At 42.3% G+C, this 26,628-nt stretch overlaps 2 protein-coding genes across 3 annotated transcripts; one reads left to right on the top strand and one right to left on the bottom strand.

Moving 5' to 3' along the window:
• Window positions 1–250: 250 nt before the first annotated feature.
• Window positions 251–4,731, top strand: angel2 (angel homolog 2 (Drosophila)). Its single transcript, XM_030771633.1, has 8 exons — window positions 251–550; window positions 792–1,021; window positions 1,362–1,431; window positions 1,833–2,254; window positions 2,722–2,830; window positions 3,227–3,275; window positions 3,662–3,828; window positions 4,535–4,731. The coding sequence occupies exons 1-8, from the start codon at window positions 331–333 to the stop codon at window positions 4,684–4,686; spliced, it is 1,419 nt and encodes a 472-aa protein (XP_030627493.1). The 5' UTR covers window positions 251–330; the 3' UTR covers window positions 4,687–4,731.
• Window positions 4,732–9,716: 4,985 nt separating this feature from the next.
• On the bottom strand, window positions 9,717–25,073 carry vash2 (vasohibin 2). 2 transcript variants are annotated; one of them, XM_030772836.1, is made up of 7 exons: window positions 24,762–25,073; window positions 20,990–21,078; window positions 20,412–20,468; window positions 19,508–19,582; window positions 16,000–16,381; window positions 13,936–14,054; window positions 9,717–9,786 (listed from the first exon to the last, which is right to left on the bottom strand). In XM_030772836.1, exons 1-7 carry the CDS (start codon window positions 25,071–25,073, stop codon window positions 9,717–9,719), a joined length of 1,104 nt encoding a protein of 367 aa, XP_030628696.1. The 2 variants fall into 2 exon arrangements, with proteins under 2 accessions (XP_030628696.1, XP_030628697.1); XM_030772837.1 differs by lacking the exons at window positions 19,508–19,582; window positions 20,412–20,468 and having other exon boundaries at window positions 24,762–24,917.
• Window positions 25,074–26,628: the final 1,555 nt, after the last annotated feature.

Raw genomic sequence — 26,628 nt, 5'->3', positions numbered from 1 at the left:
GCTTTTTTATCAACCTAGTCTTACGTAGTTCAGAAAAGCGCAGTATGGCAGTCTTGACAGAAAGCTGATTTTGTGGTCTCTTGCAGTCAACCCATGTTTGCCCGTCACCTGAGAGCGGTGGACTGTATATTAGTCCCTCGCAGCCGCTTTCGATTGGACAGCTACAGACACTGGTACCAGTCTGGCTTCACACCACGGCAACAAACATCCCAAACCAGCACCAGCTTTGCCTCAGGACCTCACAAAACACAGAATCCATATAACTGGAGACAAACTGGGCTTTTCCCTAACACATCCACTCGGAGGGGCATTCGTCTTTCTGGTGGACCCATGGACCGTGCGGAGAAAGAGCCTCCTCCTAAAAGGAGAAAGAGCACTGGGGACAGGAGCCCAAGCCATCCCAAGTCACCACAGCACACACCCAAACGCTCCCTCCCACGAGATGGACGGAGCTCCACAGAGAATCCCCCTTGGCTTCGGAATGTTACTGGAATCACATTGCCTCCTGGGAAATTCACATTGAGAGCGGAGAAACAGAGCACCATCTCAGGTGAAGTTGATGTCTGGATAAATGGTTTTGTGTTGTTGTGTAGTATGACTGCTGCCTGTCAGCTATTCTGCTTTACCTTAATGATCTCTAATATGCAGCTCAGTGGGTGCACCTTTTTATCAAACCAGCAGTTCTTGTAAAAAAAAAATTAAATTACATTTTTTGGCAAGTTACTAACTTTCCCATTTATACATCTGGTCACTGTGCTAAACTACTGTTTTTCCCTGTCTCTCATTCACAGGGATAGAGAGACAGTGGGAGACTGTTGCTGGTGTTCAGAGCTGTAGCCGACAGGCTGTTGACAGGGGGTGGGAGGAGCCGTTTGATTTCTCTGTGATGTCCTACAACATCCTCTCTCAGGAGTTACTCCATGACAACGCATACCTGTACAGACACTGCAGTCTGCCCATACTGGACTGGAGCTACAGGTTTTCCAACATCCTAAAAGAGCTGGAGCAGCACAACGCAGATGTAAGAAAATAAGAAACTCACATGGTCTGGTGGTGCTTATTTACCTTCAGAGGGGATATCTACAACCCCCAAAATGTATGGGGTGATTGTGTATGTCTGTCAGAATGCTGCAGGTGTGTAGAGTCAGTTCTGTCTGTCTGTACATTATTGACCTTAGTGATAAAATGTTTTTTACAAGATCCATCACTGTTCTCTCCAAAACTTAAAAATGTTCAGGTTGATTTGATTTGAATGTCAAATTAGCTTTGTTTGACCTGCTGTTCTCATTGAATTGATTTATGTATTGTTGTTGTGTTGAATTGTATCTGTGGTAGTTAGTTTCACTTTTGTTTCGCTGTAGGTAATATGTCTGCAGGAGGTACAAGAGGACCACTATATGAACCAGATCAAACCCAGTCTGGAATCTTTAGGTACCCACTCCACTCTGTGCATTGTCCACATGTGGACCGCCACGTTGTCATGTGGTGAAGTCATATTGCCAGCACTTAGTTGTACCTTTTTTGTATTCTAAAGCACCTTCGTGCTTCTGCTAGTCACTAATTAACCTCAGAATCAGTTTGTGATCCATACTTTTGTTATTCTCATGATTAAAAGCAGTAATGGCCTTGCAATGGGGCAGTAGAAGTAGAATTGAGCAGGAAAATGTAATGCAAATTTTGTCTCTGGTAAAAGTAGTCTGTTTTGTGGTTTGACCACTAGGGGGAGCTATGGGTCAGGTTAATAGCATATAATTGCAAAACTACTGTGTTAAGTACACTTAACTTGAAACGCAGTGTGCCCTTCCACACCTGTTCTTGGCTTCCTAAAACAGGATATCACTGTGAGTTCAAGCGCAGAACAGGCAGGAAACCGGATGGCTGTGCCGTGGTTTTCAAAAAATCCCGGTTCTCCCTCGTTTCATGTCACCCTGTCGAATACTTCAGGCGAAGCGTTCCCCTCCTGGATCGTGACAATGTGGGGTTAATTCTTCTCCTGCAGCCCACGGAATGTTCTAGTTGTGCCAGCAACATCTGTGTGGCCAACACACACCTACTCTACAATCCTAGACGCGGGGATATCAAGCTAGCGCAGCTCGCCATGCTATTAGCAGAGATTAGCCGCGTGGCTGCGCTGCCGGATGGCGGCACGTGTCCTGTGGTACTTTGTGGGGACTTTAATTCAGTCCCCTGGTCTCCTCTCTACAGCTTCATTAAAGACAGCAGGCTGGAATACGGGGGCATGGCCATTGGAAAGGTGAGACTGCATCCAATCACTGGCTGAAAGTGATCACAGAGGACTGAAGTCTAGTGAGTGTATTCCACTGTCAGTACCCATATCTCAGCAGAGTCAGGGAGTGAGGTTTGTGCAATCAGAATCAAATCCATACAAGTCAAACAGGACTAATTCTCTATGAAACAGAATCAAATCCATACAAGTCAAACAGGACTAATTCTGTGTGGAAAAAGTGTGTGTGTGTCACCCTCCTTCTCAGTTTAGTCCAGCTCAGAAGAATTCAGCTGAGAGTAAATGAAAACCACAGAGCCAATGTCAGCTTTAAAAATCTTCTCCAATCAGTCATTTTAAAGGAGTACTTCATACCCACAGAGTAGACTTTAGAGTCTTTTAAAGTTGTATTTTTTTTAATCTCTCTCTCTCTCTCTCTCACACTCTCTCTCTCTCTCTCTGTGTGTGTGACTCTCTCTCTCTGTCTGTCTCTGTAGGTGTCTGGACAGGAGGAAAGCCCCAGGGGACAGCGTGTCCTGACTGTGCCCATTTGGCCCAGGAGTCTGGGCATTACCCAACAATGCCAGTATGAGAGTCCACCCCGAGGTAATCCATCAGCACACTGGTCTCAGACACCAGTCACCCTCTTCTCCCTCTCTTTACTGCTCATTAATCTACAGTAGAACACTCCATGTACAGCAGTATGCAAGCCAGAGTTGTATGTGCATATTTCCTGCCCAGACCAAATTTACAGACCAAGCATGGCAGTAGATTTCCCCTGGATTCAAATTAGGTGATGAGAGTAACTCCCTAAGGTATTTATTTTTTTATTAAATGGCTAATCATATAACACTCACACTGTTATGTCTGTCTGCTAGTATTAGAAAACAGGATTTGTTGCTCACTTAAGTCATGTTCTGTCCGATGTGTATTTGTGTAAAAGTGTTAAATAGTTGAAGATGGTGTGAGGTGGATATGACTTTGTTTTTCTGTGTTCCTCAGAGCTAAGCGTCAGAGAGCTGGAAGAGGAGGCTCTGGAGATGCTCAACAGGTCAGTCCTTCTGGACCACACTCACATGCATCTGTATGGAAGGCCAGAGGGCCTTCTTTGATCATCATTCATTTATTTAATCATTTAACTGTTCACTATTTTCAGTAGTCTGTGATTTCCTCAGTCTCTCTCTGTCCATCTGACCGGCCTGCCCATGCCTTCTTTCCTTTTTTTGGCCTGAGAAGCACTTGTTCCCCTGTAAAGTTAATGTGAAGTGAGATGAGTGCTTAAAGGTGTAACTGTCAGTGTGTGTCTGCCAGAGTGTCCTGTGGATGTGTGTAGAGGCAGGCTGCACATGTGAAAACAGGACAGAGCTGAAGGCAGTGTTCATGAGCTGGTTTTCCTGGTCAGTGTGTGATTATCTCTGTGTTGTTGTTTTTTTCCAGTTTAACTCAGCCCAGAATTGAACATGGCTTAAAGCTGTCATCGGTGTACTCCCACCATCTGGATGAAGGAAAACGACCAGAAATCACCACGTGCCACTCCCGCACAGCCATCACCGTCGACTATATCTTCTACACAGCGGCTGAGGAGGGAGTTTCAGCACTGCCAGGTACTGCAGACCCACTCAGGTCCACAGTCAACTGGGCCGGTCCTGTGGCCTGGCTGTCAGTCAGGAGCCTTGTCCAAACGAATGAGCATTGTGTCAAAGAGTCAAAGCGAGAGTTTGTTTTTTTCTTTTTTTTTAAATCTGATAATAATGTGTATTGGGGCTTTAATGTCATCTTATGTAACTGTCAGGTTGTAGTTTGAGAGACTGCAGTCTGCCACTATGTATTTTGGCAATAAAACATTATGAAAATTTAATCACACCTCGAACTACAGACAGACAGGAGCCATGTTACTGTGCTTAGTTGAGGCATTGTGTGGGGTTATTATTACAAATAATCAGAGCAAATATTATTAAACATTCATAACAGAATTTCATATCCTCTTTTGATCATTATTCAGTTTTGATGTTTCTATTATTTGTTTAATAAGTAAGTCCAGTGAAGTGTGTGTTTACGCTCACATAGCCTGAATCCTCATTTGGTATTAGCTGTTTCAGCGGTAACTACACTGACATGAGTTTAGATGACCAGGGCTTTTTCACAGCTTTTTTCCGCTGAAAGTAGAGTGCCTTTGGAATATCAATGTGGCTCTCACATCAAACTCCTGTAGACAGGAGCTCTGTGCTACTGCAGAGTGCTGCAGTGCAGTACACTCTACAGCAAATTCCCCATGCTGCCGGTTACCATGGCTTTTGTGTCTCTTCCCAGAATGCACTGCGCCAGTAGGGCAGGGCCTGCAGTTATTAGCCAGGCTAGCCCTGGTTGGTGAGACAGAACTTCAGGAAGTGAACGGATTGCCCAATGAGCACCATTCTTCAGACCATCTTCCTCTGCTTGCACGCTTCAGACTACACAAGTAACCCAGCAGGGATGGAGGGGACAGTCCACACACACACACACACACACACACACACACATTGGACTGAAGTGCCTCGAGGCAGCACACACTGTATTGCAGCTCATACACAGTGCACTGAATTATTTTTTAACTTAACTTTGAAGTGTGAATGAACCACATAACCTAAACAAGTAAGCTGACGACTCGTTGAGTCTGGCAGGCACTAAAATTCTCTTTATTGAAAAAACAATACATTTGTTTTGTAGAGTTAACAGAAATAACACATTCAGCAGCCTTCACACCTCCTCCAATGCAACACATTTCATCATATGTTTAGATCTCACACCAGCAAACACACACATACATACACACACAGAAAAACACACAGGCCTCTCTCAGTTTGATGCTGATTTGAAGCGGATCAGTGTGAAATCGTTTTTCTCATCACCCCAAATGTGGACGTGAACTGGGTTAAAAAATATGCAACATGCATTTGATTCTTTCCATAACAAAGGAATGGACACTGACACTTGTAATGATTTTAGTGAGTGTTTTCACCTCTGAGTTCAGGTCTGGAATTTCCCACCACAGTTTTTCTGGACATGTGGATGTTTACATTTTCTTTTCACTGATGAACTCAACCTAAAATGAACAAATTTCTCTCATTAAGTAAAGGAATCTAAAGTGTGTGGCAGGAACTCTGTGATTACTTGTTTATGGGCATTGGGAACGGGATGGACAGAGGAGGATCAAACTACGTAACTGTTGTTTATTACTGTGTGCTTATATTTAGTTTTATTAAAATCTGTAATGTTTTCAAGGTGCCTCTGTGTTCACATTTTTCCCGCTGTAAGAGAAAAAGGGCGGTGCCACAGTGTCAGCTGTTGTTTTGATTGCTTGAATTGGTTGAATGGTGACTCATTTGAGTTAAAGTATCAGTCCTTCCTTATCAGTCGTTGTTCATGAACCTGACAGAGGTAGATCATATTCACAGAGTGAAAACCAAGGATGGATATTGAGGAAAACTGAGGATCTACAGAAGGGACGGAAGTCGACCGTTTCTAGATCCTTCTGATCGGAGCACAGACACTGTGTCGGGTGTAATGGAAGGGAAGGCAAAGGGGATGAATTCAGGATGAGCTGGTGAGAGGGACAGTGAGTGGGGTCATTAATAACCATGAACGTACTCTGAGGTGAAATATAGTCACGTCTACTCCCTGACAGACCATTCATTTCAAGTTTGTGACTTTGCTCCTGCTCTTCAGTGTTCTCCTGTAAAGTTTGTTCCTCACGATCAGAGATCTGATTAATGAAGAAACGAAAAAGCTGAAGTTCAGGAGTCAGAGTTTTATCACAACATGCAACTGAAAATTCTGGAATGAAAATCTGTGTGACTGAATGTGGACTTTGAGAGTTTTCTTGATGAATTTCATCCACTGGGTTTTCCGTCCGAGTCTTAGTGTTGAGGATTCCTCTTGGCTTTGTTCCCATTTCCTGGAACAGAGCTCTCCTGATCAAAGCCAAATTTAAGCAGTAATTTCCCTGCCAGCCTCTTGTCAGTGGTCGTAAAAAGAAGGAATACAGTATTCTACAGTATACAGTATCTCTCCATGGCTGGCCTCCCTGTTGACTGGGTTTATTTCAGCTTCATCACTCAAATGGTCCTGTTCCTCTGTTTCCTGCTGGCAAGACTGCAAATGGACTTTATTCAGTACACTGAGAGGTAATCCCTGCTTCTTCACATCTACAAATCAAAGACAACTGGAAGCTCAAGCCAGATCTGAGAGCAAGGAAGACATGAACAGCTGAACACATCATTCCATTGACTCACAGCTGAAACAGCATTTTAAGGATGGTCTTTTCTTTGGATGTTTTCACACACAGCCTAAGTACTGTATGAAGGGTTAAGATGGGTGGGGACATTGTTCAGACGGGGCCCAACATTTCCTTTGATTTTTCTGCAGAGCACAGGCATAAAAGAAGGTGTCCCAGAATTTCTTTAGCCAGGACAGAGATGAGAAATGAAGGATTAATTTTTCTTTCTTTTTTTTTTTTGGTGAATCTGCAGCAGCTCAATCCAGTGGCTGCCTGTCACTCACGCTGGGTAAGCAGATTAATGTAGACTCACTTTCCTTCAGCTGACGGCCGATGAAAACCTGTGCTCACGCGGGATATACAGACACGGTGATGATCAGGGCCACACGCCAGCAGGATTAAAGCACGTTTCTACTACAGATTACTGTTACATCATAGGAGTCAAATATGAAAGCAGTGGCAAATGGCACCTAGTTTTGAATATTACAGTTGGTTTTAAACTTTATGAATCTTTAAACCATAATGAGATTATATATAAAAATGTTTAGGACTGAAGTACAGACAAATAGTCTCAGAGAACATATTGAAAAACATATTTCTTTTTAATGAATGCTCACCATGCTACAGTTAAAACCCTGATCAGGTGATCAAGTTGATGACAAGGGTTTCTAAAGGAGAATACAGAACGTCCTCAATCACATTATAAAATCATTTCACTTCAACAGCTGTAGAAAAGACTGGATGGATTTAGGCCTCGTGTCACCATGCTGGCAACTACAAACCAAACGATTCATATCAAAGAGACAAACAGATTAATGTTATCTGTTTTCTGTGTTTAAAATCTGTAAAACTGTTCAATATCAGTAAGTCTATTCCACTGATAAAGGACAATTAGAATAAATGTCACTACCACATCTCTGTGTAGAACAAACATTCACCATATCCCAGAATGCTGATATCTTGGACTAAATCACAACCTCTCACTTTGTTAAAGAACAGGCTTTTTTATAATCATTACAATATACTGTAAACAGGCTGATTGAGCTTTGATCAAAAGGCCCACCCCAAGTTCAGATATGAAGTTTTTGATGAACACTGTCAAATTTCAAAAGTTCACTGTCTCATCATCATGAAGAATGGAAAAATTAAAGAGAGCACTGATAGAAATGCCTGGCGTTGATGTAGTCCCGTGACTGCATTTTTTTTTAAGCCGTGAAAACACTTCGTGAAGGACACATAAATAAACCAACGCAGCACGGCCAAGTCAACGTAATCCTATTTCAAAGGTTTAATTCTGTTTGCCTGTCGTCTCCGGCCCAGTACCTTCACAGAGCGGTTACGACATTTTCACTAAGACTAAAACATTGTACATCACACCACAAAAAGACACATGGTTATACTATATGAACAGCACTCTATTCAAATGTTTTTTTTCCTTTTCTTTCTCCTAGAAAAACAAAATTCACCAAAAACAAACAAACAAAAAAACCTGATTGGATATGTACTGTGATGATATGAAGTCTTGCACATCACGAAGACATTTGTATGTGTTTCTTTTTCAAAGGACTGCAGATGAATCTTAATACTAATTAAAGCTGTTGGCTACAGGAGGAGCAAGACACTGGCACTTACGGGCTTTAAATAGCTTTTGTAGATCAAGTTAGTTTGTATTAGGTAGCGTCGACAGAGGTGTTTTTCAGCAGCAGAACACACACAGATCTCATCTTGCCCTGTGTGAATTTGCTAACTGCTACAGTTTTGGGAGCAAGGTTTTAGACAGGGAAGACAGATCAGCGCATTGAAGTGCATAGCTTATGCAAAAGGTCACCGGATTAGCAGGCAAACTGCATTTTCTGTGAAACTGATAGGGCTTTGAAAGTTGACTTGATATGGATGTGTCTGAGCTGCATTTGATGTTTCTGTAAGTACAGATCAGTTTTCAGTGCCACACTTTCAACCATTTCTGTCTCAATGTTCTGTCACAACTATAAATTTGTTGTTTTGCCTGATTCAGAAAATTTCCACTTAAAAAATAACAAAAAACTACACAAGAATTCATATCAATTTGATAAAAATCCCTCACGGTATTAAAAAAAATAAAGTTTGGATTCAAGCATTTCTCCCCACTCAACCGGTCATATCTTCATAAGGAAAAAAGAAGTTTTAAAATCAAAAGTTTGTAAAGCATATTTTTATGATCAACAGGACCCCTATTCATAATCAACAGGACCCCTATTCAAGCCCAGACCTCTGATCATGACCACAGCCCAGTGAACAGGCTCACTCAGTAAGTGACTGAATTTTGGTCTTAGTGGGACGCAGAGAGCAGCTCCTGGATCAGTTTTTACAGGCATACAGTATCCAGATCTGCACTTAACAAGGCAAACAATGGCTGACATTCCCTAATAATAGCTAATAGCTTTCTCTCATGTGTGCTTGCCACCAACGTTCACTGACCTCTGCTAACAACCGAAAACATGTGTGTGTGGCACACACTGGAGAGAATACATAGGACCAAGGTATCTGCAACAGCAGTTGCTTTGCTTTCTTAGCTGCAGCTAAGAAAAACCCTGCCTTCTTTCTCTTCATGCCACAGGATTTCAGTCGTTTAAGTCCTTCCCCCTCCATTTTAACACAGGGGAACAGACCCTGACGTCTAAGACCTCCACACAGAAGCACAACATCTATCCATCCATCCATCCATCCATCCATCCATTCATCCATCCATCATTCATTCTCAATGGATTTTTAAGATTCTGTCCAAAAATAGATTTTTTTCCTCCTTACATTAAAAATGAAAGGTCTTCTTTTCCTTTGAGATTAATAGAATTGTTGCATCTCCCAAATAGAAAATGATGAGGGCAGGCTGACATACCACCTCAGTGTGATATTCATTAAAAACAACCGGTCTTCAACGTTGGCCGTTCTTTTTTTTTTTTTAATTAAAAGTGATTTCTGGTTACACTAAAGAAAGTGGTCACTGGACATGTGCTTCCTCTGGTACTCCTGTAAAAAAAACAAAATTTTTTCACCAGGCATTCAGAGGTCCTGTTTCTCTCTTATACAGAGAGATCTATAAATATATAACATGTACAGTACACAATGTCTGTTAAATAGGATTTATAAAATAGCATCTGTGGTGCTGATGAAGGGAAAGAGAGTGCAGAAAAAAAGCACTGTAGGGTCAGGTAGAAGGTTCCAGACTGTTTGAGAAGAAGGCTGCTCAGCTCCAGCATGTCAGATGCGGATTTGGTAACCATCACTCAGCGTACTGAGTTCTGCTGGTTTTCTGTCCACTGCAGCGGGTCTACAGAGAAACACAGAGAAGTTCAGATAACGTTGTATGAAGTTGACCACAAAGTATATTTGTAATTACTATGTATTTAATATGAAAAAAGTATAAAGATTTAAAAAGAATAACATTGACCCATTTAAGTCTTTATAAAAAAGCAGAGGACAGAAAGGAAGAAAAAAGAGAAAGAGTGAGAATGAACGAGGTAATTCAGTTCTGTACAGAGTTTAAAAGCCAGGATGAAAAAGCAGCCAACTGCTTGCTGTTATTTAGCTGTTCCTCACTGAGATGCCATCTGCATTCTCAGCCTCTTCTTTCCTTCTCTGCATTCCCTGTGTTCAGTCAGCTTACCCGATCAATAACCAGCTCAAGCACTTAAGAGATACTGCTGTGAATATTACCTCCACTTCAAAGCAGCGTCATTATAACTCTATTATAACTCCTCCCCACCCTCCTGCTGTCCTTCATTCAGCACCCTGGACAGCGACCATCTTTCACCACTGTTCTGTCCCACCTTGTCAAAATCAATAGCATCCATCTGCCTCTTAGAACATAGCCTGTGAGAAGCAGGTCTTCTAACACAGTGAGCAGGTCGATGGCTAATCTGTGCCAAGCTCAGTCTCTTTTTCTAGAGGCTACTTTAACTGTACTTGTATTACAATCCCTCTCATGGAATTTCATGCTTCTCAAATCTGCTGACCGATCTGCTGGTTAAGGCACTGAGAAAAAAACTGGCCTGGGTGATTTAGGTAATAGATTTGGGTAAGCCAGACCAAAAACAATAAGGACTTTTCATGATGGAGCCTGCAAGGCACAGAGCCAAAATGTCAGGGAGATTGTGGAGGATTTTGAAACAGAAAGCTCCTTAAGCAAACTCCCAGGATGAGGCCCTAAAAGCAGAGAGACAAATGTAGACTCTGTGAGAGCGAACGCCTCTGGTGATGCCTTTCCTAAGCGGGGACAGTGTCGGACAGCAGGGACATGTAAGGAGACAGTGGTTAGTGGACACAGGAGGTACCATTAGGGTGCCATGAGGACATGTGTGTGCGTGTGTGTGTGTGTGTGTGTAGTTATGTGCATGTGAGTGTCTGGTGGTGTCTGAGAGTGTGTATGTGTGTGTGTGTGTGTGGTAGTGTGTCTGAGAGTGTGTATGTATGTGCATGTTTGTGTGTGAGAGAGAGAGAAAGAGAGTTTGTGTGTGTGGGGGGGGGGGGAGTAAGTGTGTGTGTGTGTGTGTGTGTGTGTGTGTGTGTGCGCGTGTGTGACAGAGGCAGAGGCGGCTGATACAAACTGAAAGGAGTGGGCAGGAGGCAGAGACAGTGTGTGTGCTGTAAATGGCTGTAAGAAGAATGGACTGTGACAGGAGACTCAGATCAAGGGCAGCAACATCCACACACACACACACACACACACACAGACACACACTCAAATAGCACTCTCTACCATACTGTAATGTGTAGAAGAAAAGGGGAAGAGATAAGAGGAATCTTTAGGAGGGTCAGGGAATGGAGGAAAAAAACAGAATAACACACGAGAGACGGGAAGACTGAAGAAGGGTTTCTTTCCTAGTTCTGTTTGCCTCTGTCTTTATGACAGACTGAGCCCATTCGGTGTTGTACGAGTACATGCATTACTTTACAAATAACCTCTGACAGGACAACATAGCCTAGACATTCCAGACACTGTACCAGATGACATCTACACAACATCACAGACAGTTACACAAACTGTCACAACAATGTGCTGCATGGGTACCAGTTTCTAGAATGTACTCTGAATTTCTAGAATGTACTCTGCTAGCCAACATGACAGCTGTCTTCCATCTTAAGCTCCTGTTCTGCTGTTTCCACAGTACAGAACTTATTTATGTTCACCAACACAACCACCTCCATGGATGAGACTGCTTCACCTTCCAAGTCTCAGAGTTGAAGTAATACTCCATTCTCTAAGGGAAGTCCATCTCCACAGTTTCACTGGCAAATGGAACTAATGATGCCACATATTCACTGCCTCACACAACGGTATGAGCAAGTCACGTTATTACAAAACACATCCATGGCATCTATACATGGACTTATGGATCTTATTTATCTGCCCCACAGCCAGTCATTCAGAATTTATAAAATTACACTGTAACAATTGTTTTGCAACAAATGGTGGCACTGCAGTCTGTAAGGTTTTACATAGACATAGAGCAAAACAATAATGTAGTGTTTGTTTCTGGTGCCTGGACCTGCAATTTGTGCAGTTACTGGAGATAGTCAGCTAACTCCAGTTAGTTAGCGGCAATTTGAGTAATTGAACGTGTGGATGACACCTAAATGGCTTGGTGTGTTCAAAAGCAAAGTCTTCCTGAGTGAAGTACTTAATAATTAACGTCATCACAGCAACAGGCCGGGAAATGGGTGCGGAAAGAATTTGCCGAAAATAGCTAATGTCAGGAAGAGAGTGCTGTGTGAAGCTCCAGCCCTGCCCCTATCATTAAGGACTTGGCCTGGCGTGGTCTTGATTGCTTTTTCTGAAAATGGGGGTTGAATGGATTCACTCCCGCTTCTATTCGGCATTTTATTATGAATGTCTAAAATGCTACAGTGAATTAGCTAGAAACCACTCAAGTTCCTTACAAAAAATCCACAGAAATAATACATTCTGTACCTTATACTAGCAACTACAACACACTTTCGATATTCAAGATACTTGAGACTGCAGATGGCGGCAGTATGAGTTCCATTAAATGTAATCATACACTTCAACCAGAAGTTCAAAAGTAACCTGTGCTACCTGTGAGGATCTGTCTCTAACGCTGACCCACAAAACATTCTGCACACATCTGCCTCTCAACTCAGGAGTGAAGGGTCATGTGATCTGAGAGTAAAACATGACAATGATAAAGGCCAGGCTGATGCATGCGCATACAGTCAGTGTATTAACTGTATGTGGCATTTGGCCTGTGAGTCTGACCAGCTCAAGCCAACTGCAGCTGTTGTGCTGCATTCAGATCCTGTTAGCATGTATGCCCACAGTATAAAAACAGGCCATGCTGACATCACACAGAATTGTCACATCAGCTAAACAGAGAGTGTATGGACACATCAGTCACATCAGCTAAACACAGAGAGAGTTTGCAGACACTTTGTGCAACAGCAGAAACATGTTGTTAAAACTTCATTCTTTTTACTGAGTTTGTCGTTCTCCAGCTGTGGTACTTTGTACTTGGGTTACTGATTAACGTCTGTGTGTGCCTTTCCTCTTTCATCTGTACACCTCAAAGGGTCATGTTCAAAGCTTAAAGGTTCTGCCTTACAGCATACATTTCCCACAATGCTATTGAACAGAAAATGAATTGTATTTCCACCCCTATATCACGAACAAAACTTCCTGTTAACTCATTGCTGAGTTGCACCATCAGCTGTTGTGAGTGCTGAGCCCTTTTCCTGCTCCTTCAGGTTTTGATTTTGAGGGTAGTTCAAATACCACTGCAGCAGAGTACATTAGCACAACTGGCCATTATATCAACAGAAATAGGATAGGACTGGCTATGTGGGAGGCTACAGATCACTCTGAACTTAAACATTCAGCTGTTTGAGAGAACAAATTACAAAAACTGCCGCCTGAACACTTGAGAGTATGTCTCGAAGTGAGTTTACTCAGCTAGAATCAACATGTTAGGTAAAGTTAGCAGTGCCATGATTTTTTCCCAGTGTTTGGCAACACTGACTTTTTGGATTTATAACAGCAAGTTCACAGAACTAAGAGACTCTCAAATGACGAAATCAGGCTCTATGAAATATCTCCCAGTGAGAGGACATCAGAGCATGAACCCTGCATGAACCTGAAATTCCAGCCAGCAGTAGAAAAGGAGCAGGAAGGTAAAGAACTAAAAGCACGCAATGGGACCCCTATAATATCTTCCCGTATGGGTTCACAGATGAGCTTTATTTGACTACATGTGTTTAAATGTGGGTCGCTTAGACATGCTAGACGAATAGGCTATCTTAGTATTAATAGTGAATGACGTCTGAATTTAATTCTGACAATAGGCAATTGTCAATAAGCAATAATCATCACTATGTGAAAATGGGAAAAACAGTTGATTATTTAAAATCTGAGACCCAGACTTCCATGCTTTAACCCTCTTGTTTTTGTAGGTAACGATGCACTTACGATTTGTCTCTTCTGTGAAGGTGGCGTCTTTGGGGGCTGCCTTGCCGTCGCCGTGGCGACAAAGACTTGCCTCTCGTTCGTTCTTTTATGGGAGACTGAGCACTGGAGGACTTCAGGATCTATTTTAAAATGAGACAATTCAAAACAGGGATACAGAGAAATAAAATTAAAAAAATAAATAAATAAAAACGCAGCATTGTCAGTAAAGTGTCTGTAATTACTCTACAGGCCACATCTTATGGGTTTGTCTGGTTTACTGCATTTCCTGACTACTTGAAATTTCAACAAATTAATATTAAAAAGACACTTAGGCTACACATGTCTGGCAGAACTGGTGTGCTATAAAACATTAAAAGTTTGGGAGAACAGTTGAAAAGCATTGACTGTTATTGACTCAGCTGGAGTCCAGTGCTGATGCACGATGAGGCTATGAAAGATTCAGCGAAGGGAAGAAGGTTTGAGTCTATTACACACGGCAGGGAGCAAAGCTATTACCAACTCACCCAGAGTTCTCTCTCATTAGCAGCCCCTCTGGCTGATGCTAATGAAGCTAGCACCCACAAATGCTTCTAATTAGCGTGATGGTCCGTATTAACCTGTTCAAGTCGTTTCATGACTCATTTTAAAAACTCAATTACCCATTACCCATCTGCCTCAAATGGGGAAGCAGAGGAAGCAGGGAAATGCTAAGAGGTCATATTGGCATAGAGGCTGTCCTTTATACATCTATTACGGTCTGATACAGTAGTTGGTCCTGACTCATCTTGGATAAACATCCCAATTGCCTTTTGCTAATGAGAGAATGGTGAAATAAAAAGGAGAAAAACATTTCCTGCCATGAATATGTGGAAGAGAAAGACATTTTCCTCAATCAGAACTTTAGTCATCTTAAAAAATTATTAAGATGCTGGACACTGCTGAAACTTTTTTCCCACCATTTTTGGCTTCTGTCAGCTCCACTGGAACAATTATTTTCAACGCAGTATTCATTAATCTGTAAATAATGAAATGTTTTCTGGCGGGAGAGTCAGATTGCTCTGAGACTGAACCTGGCAAACAATCTCCTCTCCTGACACACATCCTGGTCCACAATGTTCCCGCACGGGGGAAACTATGCACAGCTGACTGCAGTCAGGCACTGATGTCCAGACTGCTCCAGAGCAGCTGGAGGTTCATGACCTACATTTCACTCTCCACTGCTGTACGTGCAACCACAAAATAGCATTAGTGCACGTTTAGCTACGAGACTGGGGGCAGTGTTGATGCGTAGCTGTGAATGGCTAATGTGAGAAAGAGGGCGGGAGGACGAGATGCTTTATCTGTCGTTCAGGGTGTAACAGTAAGTTGATACATCCCTTTGACGCAGCTGAAGTATAGGAGTCGGTGAGATACAAAGCTCGTGTAGCCTCACACAGGGACAATCTGCCCTTAATAAGATCTGACAGTTTTCTTGACGGCAGGAGATCACACAGCACTGTGCTGGGATACAGAGATGGGATTCCAGGGCAGAATTCCCTCTGGACCAGGAAAAGAGCCATAACCTTCATATACCCTCATTTATATGATCCTTTGGCCAAAGCCTCTCAGATAACTAATAGCAAGACCAAAACAAAAAATAACAGAGGAAAGACAAGTGGATAAATGGAATGAGTGAAAATAATCGTCATCTGAACAGTACTGCAGAGTTTGGTAACCTTCTTGCTGAAACTTAACAATCCTTCAAGATTTTGTTTTAGAACTCCTGTTTCAAGTCATCAAGATCTGGAAAAAACACCTGTACATATTAGATCCGGGTGCGTCAAATTGGAGTCAGAAAGTAATTTTACATTGGGGTTAGATCATCCAGAGGATGGTTGGCCAGCCCTTGACTATTCCCTTCTGTGACTGCAATTGTTTCTCAATGGCATGTCTGTGTTAGCCCAGGAAAAGACCAGTTGAGTAAATCTGCAAAGTTGTTACCACAGACTGGCTAAGATAGATCCAATGCTAGACTGAAACTGAGGCTCCACAATATGGGAGCTAACAAACACTTGACTAATCACCATCTTGGACATCAAGTCTCACCTTCATCCTCATATCTCTGCCATGTTTCTCCAGTTCCTTCTTCATGTCTTCATGGCCCTGTCGACAAGCATTGAGCACCAAGTACTTCCACTCGATGGGCTGGAAAACGTGCGGGTCGTGGGGAACATACAGGCCGATCTTCACCTTCTTTATGGTGTGCTGGTAGCGGCGGTATGAGTCCTCAAAGTCGAACACCAGCTCGCTGAGCGTGCGGAACATCAGGGCCTTGTCCATGAGGTCCGCTCGCCGGCTCATGCCGAGGGTTCCGTAGCGACCATTACAGTACACGCCCAGGACCACGTGGTGGAAGCAGTGACCAGAGAACTGGGTCTTGAAGCTGATGGGGAAACGCTCCAGGGAGGTCAAACCATTGGTCAGGTATCTGAGGTCACAACGTCAAGGTTTTTGTTACTACTCTCTGCAGCAGGGATTTTCATATCATATCAAAGAGTATCACAGCTCATGAAGCAGTGACATCTACCTAGCAACAAGATCCCTTTCACCAATCACAGACATACAGTGGATCATCTGAACAAAAAGCAGCAAAACACTTGTGCCTCAAGGCCATAGCTGATAATCCTGTCCATATGACAGTATGGGATTACTGGGGGAGAAGTGAATGTATGATTTCTGATGAACATTATTCTAATGATGTTGACATAAATGTATTAAATGTTTGAAAGCAATGATTAATTCGTTATTTAAGTAAACAAAAAGCGAGAAAATACGAGCTCTCTGTGAACAATCCTCAGGCAATGTTAGGAGCACTTTTTTGTTTCTCTGCAAACTTGAGAGCAGTTCATGAACTCAGGAACTTGCTTCACTGCTCTCAGATACATAATATGGAGAGGCATTCAGAAGTGCATGTGATATTGATTTTCACAAACTTGACATTCCTTTTAACTTCGTACAAGCTCCATGTTTCTGGCACCAACTCAGTATCTATTAACTTAATAAGTTCTATAAGTCAATACCGGGCGGGCTAGCTTTGAGAAAGCACACATTAATTAGCAGTTTCAGCAGTACCACTGTACTCAACACTTCTTGGGCGCTATGAATCATTAATGGGCGATTAAAAAGAGAGCTTATCGAACTAAACTTCAGACTTCCAGGTGGATGAAAATAGTCCTTCAACTTTTCTTCTGCGCATAAGAAAAACTGCAGATATGATTCTTTTCTAGTGGAAACAGCTCTTTACTGAAGTATGGAGGTAAGCTGACAATAAAACAGTCGGTCATCTCAAGTACTAACAAACACCCCATGGCATATATTCAAGTAAACTAAAGTACATTTACGGGAAAACAAAAGTACATTTGTGTAATAACAAGGATGAATTCTGCAATTAAAAGGAGCCTTAACATATGAATGTATTCAGCTGAATGTATCCTCCTAAGCATGTGACCAGCCTGGGTGTTCATCTGAGCCTACTTTAGTACTACTCAATAATGGAAGCCCTCATGAAGTGACTTGAGTCAGTCAGTGAGTAGGCAGCAGGGTAGACTGCTCTTCCCCCCCCGGCACTGCCGCATGTCTGCAGCATCTCCCTCGGCTCTTATATAACTGCTCTCTATGTTCACTCAGCCACAGCTTCCCATAAGACAGCAGTCCTGCTGCACAGAACCCCTGGATTTGGCAAAGAGAGCAAGGCGGACGTGTGATTGATTCATTCAAAGGCTCGTTCCTGGCAAAGGTAAAAAGTTCACAGCATGTGAGCAATACACTCTCACTCTTTAACAGCACAAACAGACACCGGTGGCCAACTGGAAGGCAACTGACCCTTGTGCTTAGGTCAGCAAAAATACCTTGTGACTTCATCATAATATCACTGTAGTTTTCCAGTATTTCATGGGATGATCATTATCAGATGGGACCAGATGAAAGGTACGGGTCAAAGAATAATGGTTAGTTGTAAATAGTTGTAAGCATCAGGATTCAGGTGCACATATAGAATGTAAAATAAGAAATAATATGGTTTATGATCATGCCCTCTCTGTCCATACACCTCATCATTGAAACTGCATCAGTCACATTAGCTGTCAGCATGTTTGTGCTGTTTGTGCTGCTCTATGAAGCACACAAACAAGCTGCTAAACAAGACACAAGCAGCATACTGCAGAACCGGAGCTGAATGTGTGACTTCATTTCTCCACACATGGGGTTCAAGTCCTGTGTGCAGCTCTGCCATCTGTCCCTGTGATACACAGTTACTCTCTCATTGGCACACTCATCAGTCTGTCACTGTCCACCAAACATGGGCGGACAGCTGCTACTGCCCTCTCCTTCACAACAGCTGGGGGCTGAGTCTTCTACCACAAGAGGATTACACATATGCACTCACACACATGCACACAAACACACACACACACACACACACACATACACACACACTCTTCCTCAGTCACTGTATGCAGATAAAAAAAAAAGCTGAGGACAATATTATCCACCAAAGGCCATGTGATCTCTCAGCAACGCCTGTCTCACCTGTTGCTGGCTAGGATTACTGTTTCCATAGAAACAAAGCTTCAAGCAAGGTGATTAGAATGGCTTGTGTTTACAACTGTAGAGCAACTGTCATTTCCATACCAGAACTGCCCTGAGTGTCTCAGGTCAGAGGGCACGGGTATTCATGTGCGTAAAAAGTAACGGCTCTAACAGTCAAAAATCCAGTCACATCAAGCATTGACACAATGGACAAAACATCTGCTAAACGAAAAGGGTGACAAATTTCCACACTTGTAAAACATCCAGTAACATTTGCAAGAATGTAGTGGGGGAACACACAGTGACATAAAAATTTCCAGTGTGGTTTTTTTTCCACCACAGATGGCTGTAATTTTGTTATAATCTTCTTAAATGGACCCTTTAGACAGAAGGCTGCTGCTAGGACAATGTATTATCTACACCAGATTAGTCTCAAACAAAATACTCCCTGAATTCAAGTTGTTTAGTCTTATTCAGCTAAGAGATGATTTAACAGGATGGTGAATGGTTTCCCCATCACATGCTCTCTCAGCAAATGCCTTTTTCCATCAGGTTCTGATAAAATAATGGACTGAATGACAAACCAATACAAGGAAAGTTTGCTCCTGCTTCCTGTAAGAGCCAGAGACTCTAATGACACCCTGACTCTTTGTTTCCTAGCAACAGCTGAATCTCAGAGCAGTGGACTTTGGGGAGGGGGAAGATGAGCCAGAAAGCAGAGCTCAGCGGTTTCAGATTTACTGTCAAATTTAATTTTAAGTCTGCGGTATCAATATTTTGTCCTGACAAGGCCATCCAGTTATTAAAATGATTTAACGTGACCAATGTAATGGGAGGATCTTTACTAAATAGAGCGTACAGAGAACAATATCTTATTGTGGCGTGTAAACAGTTCTATATTTATGCGACTGTAGTCAGTTCTCAAGCCAGATAATTTGTTTGCCAAACATTTGTGGTAAGTAGTGGCCAATTTTGTGTTAAAAGCAGAACAGAATCACAGAGGGACGAGTCAAGATGGAAAGGATACATCCCAAGGATAACCGCTTCTAGGCATTTGATTGGTAGAGATTCCCGGATCATCTCTCTGGCAGTCTCCATCAACCTGAAAAAAGACGCAAGCTCAGGGTTCAACAGTCCAGAGAGCTAAAAACCTCCAAATTCAGTCCAAAGCCCTGGCAGGAGGCAATGGTGTGACCACGGCTCAACCCTGAACAGTTTATGCTGTGTGATGAGAAAGACTCCTGGGCACACAGCACTGTTTTTTTAAACAGCAAAATGTCAAATGTTTCATTCAGTCAATAGTTAGAATGAATAACGCTGTGAGCCTAATCGTTTGTTCAGATAGTCCCTTCAGGTCAGGGAGAAGAGAACTCTTCTGTGGTCTTATGATCTAACACTGCGCTGGCTCTTTTAAGATTACAGTGAATAAACAAAAGCTGTGTTCTTTGATGTGCCTTTCAGGGAAGCTTTGTTATAGCTCTGTTCGCTGTTTAAGACCATTCTATGGCAGTAGATGTAGATCTTTACGTCACTCATTAAGTGCTCACCCTGATGAAGATCACCAGGACTGATAGCAATTACTGCAACCATATGCCACTGAACAAGTATTTCAAAATAAAGGTCTGCACCAAAGGCCTATGGACCTTTGCTAAATAAAAGACAAGGTTATAAAAAAAATTCATTGTGATAAAGTAAAACTACATTGACCAGTTCTACCTGACTCAACATTTAAGCAGAAAATATCACAGTTCACAGTCTCGTTAAATCATCTTACTTCAGAGGTACACAGACAACAATAAGACACATTTTTTTAAAAAAAAGGAAATGACACTTTATTGCTTGACAGCTGCCGACACTTTTCTGTAAGCGCGTGTTCGCTAGAGAGAAAATGTTGAGAGGAAAGGCATGTTGAGAGCAGTGGCCTCACTTACCCACATAAAGGTCTGCTTTTCCTGATCTCAAAGAACTGTGTCCCTGTATGGTTATATCTGTCAGCAGCTAAGGAGGCACACACTTGTCAGACAGGAATGCACGACTCATTTAAGAAATGGTGGTTTTTTGGGGGTTTTTTTTGGAAACATGTGTTTCTCTTATTCTTTGCACACAGCTGAAAACAATTACCTGCTTCAAAGAGCCAGTCAGTTTCTGAGGGGAGCGAGCATCAAGAGCAAGGTCATTAAGAACTCCTAACTATTAATTAGCAGCAACCCTCTATGGTGTCCGGAAATATTCATATATACATATCAGTCATGAGTGTGTGTGAGCCTTTGGTCATTGTCACGTTAAATTACGGTGACAGGCGGCTCCGTGAAGAGACACTTCTCTGACTCTTCAGATTCCACTGTGAATTACACAGGGTGAAAAAGTGTCAGTGACATCCTTAACGGAGCAGCACCCAGCACCTGGCAATGAATCTCTCCCAGACAGAGCTTCTCAAACAAAAGTGTGTGAAGCCCCAGGTCCCACCAGCCTCATGTCTACAGGCTGACGGCAGCAGATGAAAGGATACTGTAGAGTTTTCATGTAGTTCTGCACGGCATGGAGCCAGTCAGGCACTGACATAGACGGCTTGTAGTTGGGTACACATGGTACGGGGGGCTGAGAAGGACAAAAACACACAGTTAGTTAACAGAGTTAGGTCATTCTCACACTCTTTCATCTGAATCACTCGTTATGCTCAGTCACAGTTTGAACTACGACATTCACGTTATTGTGCTGGTGAACATAAAACGGGGTGAGGTTTGGAAACAGGGCAAAATAAGAGCATCATTCAGCAGTTTGGGTTTATGACTCATACGGGGCAAATGTTAAAGGCTTTGACATTGGCTTGTTAATGGGAGAGAGCGTTGAGCAGCCCGATGCGGAGTCTTTGAACAGATCTAATCTGTGTAAGAAACAATCTGGGATTGATAGGCTGCATCCTGATACAATGCATTCTGTTTCACAGATATCTGACAGCCCAGAACAATGGGGCACCTTAAACAAAGCATCAGCACACACAGATATGAGTCTCTGAGAAAGAAAATTTAATCAAGGCTCTGTGAGCGTAGATCTCTGTCTTTCAGCAGCCATTTCACAGCCACAGCAGACAAGCCCACTGTAGGCCCTTTAAAACAGGGGAAAAGTGTCCCTTTGGAGCCTGGGAGAGAAATGGGTGGAAAAATATTCAGCAAAGTCAGCAGTGGGTTTTATTGTCAGTAATCTGCCGCAGAGTTCATTGAAAAGCCTTTATCAGGATGAGCAGAAAAACACAGCGTTTATGCTGGGGCAGAGGAGAAATGAAACCAGTGATCCTTTCTTCTCTCTCTCTCTTATATCATTCTTTCTCTCTACCCTCAATAAAGGGTGATGAGAAACTGCAAAAAGCAAGGGGAAACAGACACCCCCTCATCCCTCACTCATTCACACACACTCACTTACACTCACACACACACACACACACACATACACACACAGTTTCACCAGCCAGTTTGGAGCACAATATTTTTGATAGAACAGCTATGCCAGAAGTGAAAGAGCTCTTTTCCCATGTAAGTAGATTAATAGAGGAAACAGACCTACTTTACATTTAGAGTCCCTAATAAGTGTGCAGTTACATACTAATTTTCCCTAATACTGTTACGTGGGCAAAAAGTACTTTTAAACAGCAGTTCAGTTGAAACACACAATGCAAAAGTTATAATGAGCCTATACTCATATAAGCAGAACTATGTGGCATGTTCATCACAGATAAGTGTCTCTCATGCAATTTACAGATCCCCTGTTGTCAGCCTCTGTTTCTCAGCACTGGATATGGAGGTGTCAGAAGACTGCAGATTTAGACACTGCGTAAGACGTGTGATTCCTCCATACGCACTTCTCATTAAAACCAGTTTAGAAATCCTGCTTTGCAAAGCACTGCTGTGTTCATAGGCTGTGGAGTCTGGTTTTCAGCATGGATGTCTGCAAAGTCTGCAACAAGTAAATTCTTCATCAGTACTATTCTCTATGCCAGTTTGTGTCTAAATCTTAGTACTTCACTCACTGGTGTTACAGTTTCAGTAACAATTTTGATTATATGTGCACTATCCTGATATGTACTGATTTCTAGTGAAGTGTGTACTTAAGCATGAGGTGAAATGTCAGATACTAGATTTACAAATTTGAATCCTGTGTGTGTGTGTGTGTGTGTGTGTGTGTGTGTGTGTGTGTGTGTGTGTGTGTGTGTGTGTGTGTGTGTGTGTGTGTAGCCACTTTTCTCAGGGTCTAAGATGTCCTGTAGTGAATAGGTGGTGGTGCACTGTTTTGGGAGATCTGATCCGACCTTTGACCCTGCCCTTAGGGTACCGTCCTGAAACTTGAGTCTGGCCATATATAAAACGTGTAGAGCAGCCACTTTTTCTCCTTTAAGGTGACAGTTGTGCCTTGGTCCCAGGCCACACTGTGTTTGTAACATGACACCCACATGGTGTCAGGAGCACAGAATACTGGCGTAAAAGATCTTGCTATAGCAAGTGAAGTTTTAAAACCTTCTGTTTTAATGCTTCATGTTGACACACAAGTTTGTCAGTGTTGTGAGATTTTGTAAATATGTGGTGTAAGTGATGGCTTTGCACTGAATGCTTTGTTTTGTTTTCTGGAAAAAGTGCAGCCTCCAGACATAACGCCCGTAATTACATGGATTATCCCCGAACAGAATGCCAAATGGTGGCTTATGGCAAAATAATCAGACTGGATCTTTGACAAACCCAGACTGAGAATGAACCCACGCACATACAGAAGTGTGGCTAACAGGGGGTCACACTGACTGTATGATAGGAGGTAAACATTTGGTTTTAGCAACACTTCCATATCATCTTTCAAAACCCATCCATGAGAGAGCAAACACAGATGTCCCTGCAGTGGGGGTGGGTGAGTCCTTTTCATATGAAAAGTATGCATCTAGACATTCTAAATATATGTATCTTGACATTTTTTAAAGCATTTTAAGTACACATGTGCCACTTTAAAACATTAAATCTCGAAACTGCCCTGTGTATATGCATTTTTATAAACAAAAAATATTGATAAATTCACAGTGACAGAGCTGTCCTGGCCTTGGACAAGGTCTAGATTAAGGATTTTCACCCTCTTTCATTCTTTAGTTATCACAACTCATTTGGCACCTGCATGTATGGGTAAACCTCCATGAGATGTCCTTCTCATCAGACACGTGGAGCCTAATTTCTGTCACTACTAGGCATGTAACTGCAGTCCTTTCCTGCCTGGCTCTGTACCCTGCCAAATCTCCTTACTGAATTCACCCCATTGTTAGCCCTGTGCCTCACAGGTCTATGAGGGGTAAAAGCTTTCACATTACCTTGGCTGACGTTAGGAGAATTTCTGCTTAGCAGAGAGCTCATATGAAACGTCTTATGAGACATTCAGATCTGAGCTGCGACAACATCTTTGACTTGTGCAGACTAAAGCTGACCTGAGTGATCACAGTTACAGAAGACAAGGGAAGGTGTCTCTTTTAACCTCTCTGAGATCTTTCATTAATCAACTCACAATGATTAAAGTCTCCAAGGGGGGTCTAAAATCCATCTGATTCTTAAGACAGAGACTGGAAAATAGGAAGAGCTTAGGATTTCTCAGGACTTCAAGCCAAAGTCTCCCCCCTGAGTGATGACTGTATCTGTTTGTATAGTTTGTGATTCAGCAGGATACAGGATTTGTGCGGTCAAGACCTACAAATGCCTTTGTGTGGTCAAGACCTACAAATGCCTTTGTGTGGTATCACATCCTCTCTGCACTCTTCGCTCCACAAGTCCCATAGACTTTAAGTCACAATGAAAGTCAATATGTGCCCTTCTCTGCTTAGTGACGTGAGTTCTCAGTTATTCCTCACTAACCCTATAATTGCACCGGAGGACACTGTTTTGGCCCCGCGAGGGACCGAGGGGATGGATGAAACAGTCTACATGCCAAAACATTACATTCCTCCGCCTAAAATATAGGTCAGTGTAAGTTTTCCTGGGATTCCCATCTTACTCGTTTAGGGTCCTCAAAAAAGTCACTGCGTGTGTTGTAAATCAAGATTGTATACCAGAGCGACTGCTCAGTGAAGCAGCTGTTCGATGATTTAATTGTTTTTGATATGAATTATCCGAATACATAATACACACTGCTGAATTCGATGCGTTCTACCAAACGGATAAACTGATTTATTAAAACAGCAACTACAAAAATCAACAAGTTTCTAATCAGTTTTGCACCTGTCTGGATCTCGTATACTTGTCTAATTGTTAATGTAAACTTACTTTGGGTAGGTAAGCTGCATTACGTATTTTGTCGACCATCTCTTGTCCGTCGGGATGTACTTTCGCTACGTGAGTCCACATTCTCTCCCAGGTGACACTCTCTATGGGGAAACCCGTCCTGTTAACGTAGAACAACACACCACCATCTTTCTCTTCTTCTTCTCCCGATGACCGTCCGGCGTTATTTGCGATGCTGCTTGATGAAGCGGACTCGGCACCAGAGCTTGAGTTGCGGTATGTGCTGGTGCTCTTTGAGCGACCATATCTGCCTTTTGCTGTTGAGCTGGTGGTGGCAGAACTTGGTCCAGTCATTGTTCTCTCGAATTCTGCAGGGGGTCCCCGCACAGTAGACAGCCCGTGATCCCCCGATCAAATGTCGAGAAACATGACTGGAGACATGTTGCGCTACAAACATGCATATGTTAATCTATTCCCCGAGAACACTGAGTCCTGTTGTCAGGCTTTTCTGTCCGACAACATCAACAATTGCTAAAAAAATGACCTAGAAAAATGTAGACAGCCATCACATTATTCAACCTACCGTATATTCTGACCTATTTGTAGTAGCAAATAATTCTATTATTTGAAGAAAACAGTACTTCGCGGTTCAATTCCCCTTTGTAGTATCCGCAGAAAAACTCCAAGACCGCATACGAGCGTAACACAAGAAACGATTCACATTATTTCTGGTAACTCTTCTGTTGATCGACCACCGTACCAGATACTCGCCCGCTACGATCAAGCTCTGTAACTTCGTACCTTAGCTCCGAACACCATGGGGGCGAACGACGCCCACCTCTCAGCCTCTACAGAATGCATGCCTCCTGATATAACTGCTTTTGATATCGATTTTTTTTCACTCGAGTGTTCACCCTCTCTGTTTTGAAGGACTGGTGAATTGAGATGGTTAATCTGAAATGCATTCGATAATGTTACTCTATCTTCGTTACCGGGTAGCCAACCACGTTCTGAACAGTTTCATTGGATAGAGCAACAAAGAGGGGCGTGCATATTTCCAAATAAGGGCGTTATGTCTTTCAACCATTGGTTTAAATTCCGGAAAAGGGCGTGAACGACGCGATGCTGCCAAATGAAATCGTTCGCAAACGTTCAACACAAACTACCGTTTGGGTCAATTCTTCTTTTAACTAAGAGGTCTTCTGTAACTTCTGATTCTAGAAAGGAAATTGTTGTGTTTGCCCAACTGTACCACTTTTTATAATAATCTTTGGAATGAGAATAATCGAACCGTGAAACATATAACTTGTAAATGTATGACAGAGAAATTTTAGAAATAAATTTTATCGGCTGATACGAGAGAGTTGGTAAGTGCTCCCTATACAATGTCACCACAAGATGGAGCCAGAGTGTCATTGCCACATTGCGTGACTTTATACTAGCCATAGGGTTTTAATTTTATTCCGAGTCGCTTTTGATGTTCGTTCCACTTTTCGCGCATCGATTATTGTGTGAACTCGTTTTGAACAGCTATATGCCCTGAATCACAAAACACTGATAAGACAGTGTGAAATATATATTTAAAACATTATTCGTCGATTAGAGAGCCCCCCCATTAGATTTTCTGTGAAATAATTACATAAACTACAGTATCCTCATGTTTAAGTAACCTTACAGTTTAAAAAAAAGTCAATAGAACTAAACACAGAGTGTTTTACTGATATGAAAGCTTTGGAAAATTGTTAGACATAATATCATTTGGGATTAAATTTTCCATGGCATCATGTTTATATGGTATTTAAAACCAAATACAAAAACAAACCCAAAAGCCATCATCAAGACCATGAGCAGTCAGCAGACTGAAGTAGAAAGAGTAAAAATCTCCAGCCATACATCTGTCATCACAAGT

This window comes from Chanos chanos, chromosome 4, assembly GCF_902362185.1.
Source record: "Chanos chanos chromosome 4, fChaCha1.1, whole genome shotgun sequence".
NCBI lineage: Eukaryota > Metazoa > Chordata > Actinopteri > Gonorynchiformes > Chanidae > Chanos > Chanos chanos.
Note: the sequence above shows the minus strand (reverse complement) of the source record. Positions and strands in the feature narration are given on the sequence as shown.